We start from the raw sequence: 6,000 nt of genomic DNA, 5'->3' as shown, positions 1-6,000 counted from the left end.
AGAAAATTCACACTTGTATCTGCACTCCTGGAAAATGTTTCGACTCCTGAAAAAAAGCATCCCGCAGAGTTGGCGACCATGCCTCACTTCTTTTCTATCGTCACCGATAACATTAGATCGCTGGTGCTTTAAAAACATATTATACATTGATAGTGATCTCGTGTTTGGAACTAATTTTTCGTTTCCTCTCCTCAGTCCTTTGAAACAGTGTAGGCAAAGCATTTTCACACGAGCCGCTACTTGCCAGCACTTCCGTGTCATGGGTCGTAAAAAGCTGTGTGTCCGCAAGGATATTTCGCATTTCCGTTTCACCAGTCGCCGTGCGGGAAGAACAGGAGAAAGAAGCTGCTTGCCCGCCTTACGTTCTTCTTTGAATACACCTCTATCCATATACCGACTTCAGTTTTATAAACAGCAGCCTCTGCCGTGAAGACATCCGGGAACATGTCTGAGGAGGTAGGGCAGAGAGTGGGGCTGCTGGGTAGCGGAAAGGCAATTGGTAGAGAAAGACAGGCAACAAACAAGACAGACTGCATGAGATCTCCAGGCTCCTCTAGTGCCCACCATCTGCAATCCGAAGGGGAGGTGTCTGTGTTTGAATGTGGTCAGTAGCGCAGGGCCTCACCACAAGCTCGTCTGATGTTAGATTTTGAAGGGTTTTTGTTACCCCGCTAGTCACACAAGTTTAGTGCATCACCTTAACAATCAGTTGCAGCTGAAAGGCAAAAGGTGCAGAAACGGTTACTGTCGTTTAAACAAGCCATTAGTTGTAGCGTTAAGTGACAGCCTATTGACTTTGGTCATTCTTGTTTTATCTGTCATGATCTTTGCAAAACATTATTTTTAAGGAGTTACCCGGCCCTCCTAAATATAGAAAAATCATCGCGTCTAGGGAAACGTATTTTTTAGTCCAAAAATGGACACATTCCCTTAGTAGTCCCCTGACGATAAGGGGAACTACTTTTTGTGTGGATATGCTGTTTATGAAACGAAAGCATAATGTAACCCAAGCCGGTGAAGTTAGACAATGGCTGAAAGGGCTGTGGGTTGAACAAAAATTTGAATAATATATCAATAGACGTGTGGATGTAGCCTGGCTGAAAATCCCTATAAGTATCTATCTTATACACATACTTTCAGTTAAATCAAAATGTCATACTAACACCTGACGTAAAAAAAAGGCAATCGATCTAGTGTTGGCTGCCAGCCCTTGCTAATGCTTTTTTATGCAATGTTTATTACAAATAGATGGAGAGGGTTGAAAATCACAGATAACTAGAGAGCCTTGCAAAAACAGAAACTCACAAAGACAGAGAGTTGTATATATACATAGCGGAGTAGGTAGATGCTAGACTTGCAAAGATAGAATGATAGACTTGTAACAATAGACTTGTAGTTTCAAAGATAGATTTACAATGATAGAAGTTGCAAAGATAGAGGCCGAGAGCGATAGAAGGACAGGCAGGTAAACGTTAGGTAGATAGATACATGACCGTTAGACAAGCAAAGAGGTAGATAGTGTTCCGAAGATAGATATATAGATAGATACACGGCACAGAACACATTCAGTTAATAATATAAAAGTTAAATATATAAGCATAACATACAAAGAACACTGAAAGTAAATTAGAAAGACATACATGCAGGACATAAATACTAAATTGTTTTCCAGATATAATCGTAGCCCTGAATTAAAACACATACATTAGTACAGTTGTAGCTTTCATTGTGTGCATTCTAAAAAGAGAATTATTTTATAAAGAATGTAGTGAAATGGACACAATCTAGTTTACTTTGAAATAGTATCAATCAGATAATTAAAAGAAGCTCCAAAAGGATTTTACATTGCGAGACAGGAATTAATAAAGCTTGAATGTGTCCTATGCTATGAAGAGGTGTTAGAAAGTGTCCTGCTATCAAATCAGGTTCTAAACACAAAGGCAACACTAAAGTAGTTATAAAGTAAAATAAAAACACTGGCACTGAAGGGAACTACTTTGTGTGTAGATGTGCTCCTTTTGTAAGAGCAAAATGCAGTCACTGACAGTGAAGTTAGCAGTGGCTGAAATAGGCTGACCCACTCCCCTTTGCCATGTGCTGTAGTGGAGGTGAGCAAAATTTAAATAACACAGCAACAAACAAATTAATGAAAAGAGGTGACTGAAAGCCACTTTATATAAGCATATTATATATATATCATTTTTGTAGAAGCAAAAGGTTTTGGGTTACCACAGATCTAAAAATAATGTTGCGAAGGCACTTGAGCAGAATAAACACATTTGCGTTTGTTTGCATTTTGTGTACAATGTCTAGTTTTTTTTTTTTTTTTTTGCATTTCAGCATAGTGCAAACACTACCCAAAGGTAATGGATCGCTTTACATAAACAGCAGAATAATTACACAGGGTCACATTAAATTTCTTGGGCACATGTAGATTGCCATTTGCCCACATTCGCAGGATGTTGGGCCAGGATTTCAGTGGGTCCAAAGTCAGCAGCTTTTGCCTTAACGCCACATGCTCTCAGTTTTAACCAACTCAGAGGGTAGGGCTGATGATTTTTTTTTTTTTTTAGCCACCCATTGCAGTATTTCAGCCTTCTCCTGCTTATAACTTCCTCCACCTCTCTACAAGTTAATAGGATCATTAAATACCCCTCTTTTTTAATATCTGACTCATCTTATTACAGGTATTCAAACATATGAACATTTAGTAAATATGCATGCACACAAAGCTACAATGTATTTAGACACGTCAATAGTTACAGGCAGTGTTCCTCATAGGCAAGCATATTGGCACCTAATTGACTCTGACCAACAAGCAGGGCTACCATATGACTCAATGTTACAGTTGTGCAATAATTTTTTAGGTATGGCTTGATAGTGCATTTGTCGCAAGATATTGTTATTAACCTACAAAAGTGCTTTAACAAGCACTTTCAAGAGAGGGGTTCTAGCTCTGTCCACATGTTTGTAGCCAGGAGTACATGTTTTGCTTGGGCAGAACGTTTGAGCTTCCACAAAAAAGCGCTTGCCCACACACAATTATAATCATGTTGTTTATCCAGCTGCCTGAGCAAGCACGAATGCTATTGAAGTGTCCTAAATAACTATATACTTTTCAGTGTTGGTTTTTCTGTGGCAGCAATACATACAGGAAGAGGGCAACCATTAACTTTAGGCGTTAAGTACAGTTTTGCGTTTGAGAGCCCATTGCTACACTTATCCACGTGGATGTTTAGGTATGGCTTGACAATGCAGATGTCCCTTGGCCTTAAGTGATGAACATAAAAGAGCTGTCAGAGTCCTACTGAGAAAGGGATTTAGACTGCACCCACATGTTGGTTCTCCAAAGCAAGGGATTTGACTGGGAGAAATGTATGTGCTTCCGGTAACAAGACTGCTTGTATTGCACTTTTTTACTTGTGGCAAAGTTTACACTCCATTCTGCAGGCCTTAGTTGTTTAATGTGGCAAGCCATTGATAGCTAGAGGCCTAATCTGTTTATTATGAAAAGTTATGATTATTGCACTAGGCCTGACATATTTATTGTGAAAAGCATATGTTAAAATTGATAGACATTTAAGGTTGGATTGTTATTACTTTATATGAAAACCTACTCAATCAACCGCCACAATTCTTATCAGGGTGAAACACAAGCAAACCCCAAATTAACCTGTGCTTAACCTTCTGGTAACTTGGCACAAAGCAGTAAGGTTTAAACTGTAGGCAATGTATGAAGTATTTATGCAGCACACAAACAATAATAAAGTGAAAATGCAACACAAGAAAAATCCCACACTGATATACAAAATTACAATAACATTTAATACATTATCTGACACCAAAATGATATAAATCCAATAAGTAGAACTGGAGATAGGCTTTTTGAAAGATGTATGTAAAAATAGTGGTTAAAAGCACAGAGCTCCAACTCTCGCCATCTGATGGCGCCACACCAGAACAAAGTCAGTTAAGCCTCACCGCAGTGGAGTGTGGGACTGATACAGGGATGAGTTAGGCCCCCTGAACAAAGTACTTTAAATCTAGGTGTAGAAAAGTCTTCCTTTTTGCCCTGGTCACCTCCAAACATTTTGGACATATACTGGTGGTTACTGGCTCTTGCCTGTGCCCTGAGTACTGCTAACCAGTCCCACAGCCAGTGTTCTGTGTAAAGTGAATATGCAAATTAGGCTAAGAATAATTGACAGTATCAACCTACCTATAAGTCCCTAGTATATGATAGGGCATGTAGGTTTAGGGACCCCACCATAGGTAGTGCATCCATAGGTGCACTGCTGAGGTGCCCAGTGGCATTTAAAAGGCAGCCCTGCCTTGCCAGCTCCTTTTAAGCTAAAGTTTCACACAAATTCGACTTTGGCTTTAAAAGTATTTCTAAAGTCTTAAACTACCTTATTTTTACATATGTCACCTCTAAGGTGTGCCCTATGTTCTCCTATGGCTGGGTGCTATGTAACTATAACCAGGGGCCTTATAAAACGTGTTTTATAAACCTTTGTGAGGAAAAATATCCAAATTCATTTTTCCCTCACTGTAGGTAATGGGCTCTATAGGCTAAAATTGGGAGACTATTTAAAATTAATAAAGTCCCAAAATGAGCTAAATTGTCAAGTTTGGTATCAAACTCATTGTTGTAATAAATCCAACAATTTGACATTGTTGTATTTAATATAAACTAATTCAGGGAAAGAGTTTTAGAACTCTACCTATAAGTTGCTAACGTCACCGCTGTAGTGCCTTTTCCTGATGGGCCAGCTTCTGGCAGCCTGGCCAGGTTGCCTCAATGAGATGTGAAGTGGCTTGGGCTGAAGACAAAGACAGTGCCTGGGGGAGGAGATCTGCCTTAGCAGATGGTGAAAACAGGATGAGGGGAGAGCAGCCAAACTTGACGTCAAAGGAAGAAAGGACATTTGGAGCAGCACATGACCTCCCCAGTTTCCGGCAAACCAAGACAACCAGGTGCTCTCTTGATTAGATTGAGAGGGTAAGAAAGGGGTGTGTTAAGGATTTTTAACCACACCAGTGGGTGGACTTAGCCAGACATAACCTCCAAAATTAAGTTTCTACCATTTTGGATTTTTAAAGAATGTTGCTCCCTAGTATTGATTTTTGCCACACTTCCAAGGAAGTGGTCATTCAAGAGGGTGATGCCCTGCCTGTGGTTGGACAGTTGCCCCCTCTCCCGCTTTCCACCCCAGGAGCAAGGATAAATTTGGCAGAGCTGCACCCACACCTTAGATCCCTACAAGTAACAATGTCAGAAGAAAGAGGACTACCCTGCTGTACCCCTGATCTGCACCTGGACACTGCACTCTGAAGGACTGCACCAGCTGCACACTTGGGCTTAACTATAAAAAGGGCTTTGCCTTACTCCAACTGTTTTCAAGAAGGGACTCCCTGTTTGCTGCAGGTGAGAAAGAGCTAACCAGCGTCCCCTTCATCAAATCCTGAAGAAACTGATCAGCTGACCACTGTCTAGTGGTCATTTTGTTGTTTGAGCCAGGTGCATTTTGGGAGTTGGAGTCTTAACCCTCAAGGAGCAACTCTGAACTTCTGGAACATTGGGGTGAGTTGTGGACTCCTAAAGCACCTTCAAAGACCTTCTGGAAGAAGATCAAGAAGTTTGGAGAACGTTTTGGAGAAAAGCTCCATAAAGGGACCGTCCCGACATCGTGAGTCAAGCCGCCTTACCTCAACCGCGATCCAGTCTGAGTTGCAGGTTTGTCCCACTGAAAAGTTCTGGAGCCCCAGACTTCCAGGATTTCACTGGGGGCTCCTGGAAAGGCAATCCGATGACGTCGACTCGAAATCAGCTTGCTGAGAGAATGAAGCTCTAAAAAGTGACAAAGTCCGAACGTAAAAAGTTGAATGGGACTTCCCATGCAGTGTATCTGAGGAGGGCTCCAGGAACGTCGGATCCAATTTCTACTTCGGCTTGGATTTGACTAAGCCCAAAGGTAGAATTCTTCACCGAGGCCTCCT

General features: G+C 41.1%; 1 protein-coding gene across 5 annotated transcripts in view; it reads left to right on the top strand.

Moving 5' to 3' along the window:
- Positions 1 to 281: 281 nt before the first annotated feature.
- The window catches only part of LOC138299651 (myb-related transcription factor, partner of profilin-like), a 170,764-nt gene continuing 165,045 nt past the window's right edge, over positions 282 to 6,000 (top strand). For 2 of the 5 annotated variants that reach the window (XM_069238107.1, XM_069238105.1), the window contains exon 1: positions 282 to 456. Coding sequence is in view for 3 of the 5 variants with exons in the window: in XM_069238106.1 (XP_069094207.1) it covers positions 445 to 456 (12 nt within the window). In the remaining 2 variants the exon portion in view is untranslated. The remainder of the gene's footprint in view (positions 457 to 6,000) is intronic. The other 3 variants (XM_069238106.1, XM_069238108.1, XM_069238104.1) reach the window with 2 other exon arrangements.

This window comes from Pleurodeles waltl, chromosome 6 (assembly GCF_031143425.1).
Source record: "Pleurodeles waltl isolate 20211129_DDA chromosome 6, aPleWal1.hap1.20221129, whole genome shotgun sequence".
Classification (NCBI taxonomy): Eukaryota; Metazoa; Chordata; class Amphibia; order Caudata; family Salamandridae; genus Pleurodeles; species Pleurodeles waltl.
This window is presented reverse-complemented; position numbering and strand designations above follow the sequence as displayed.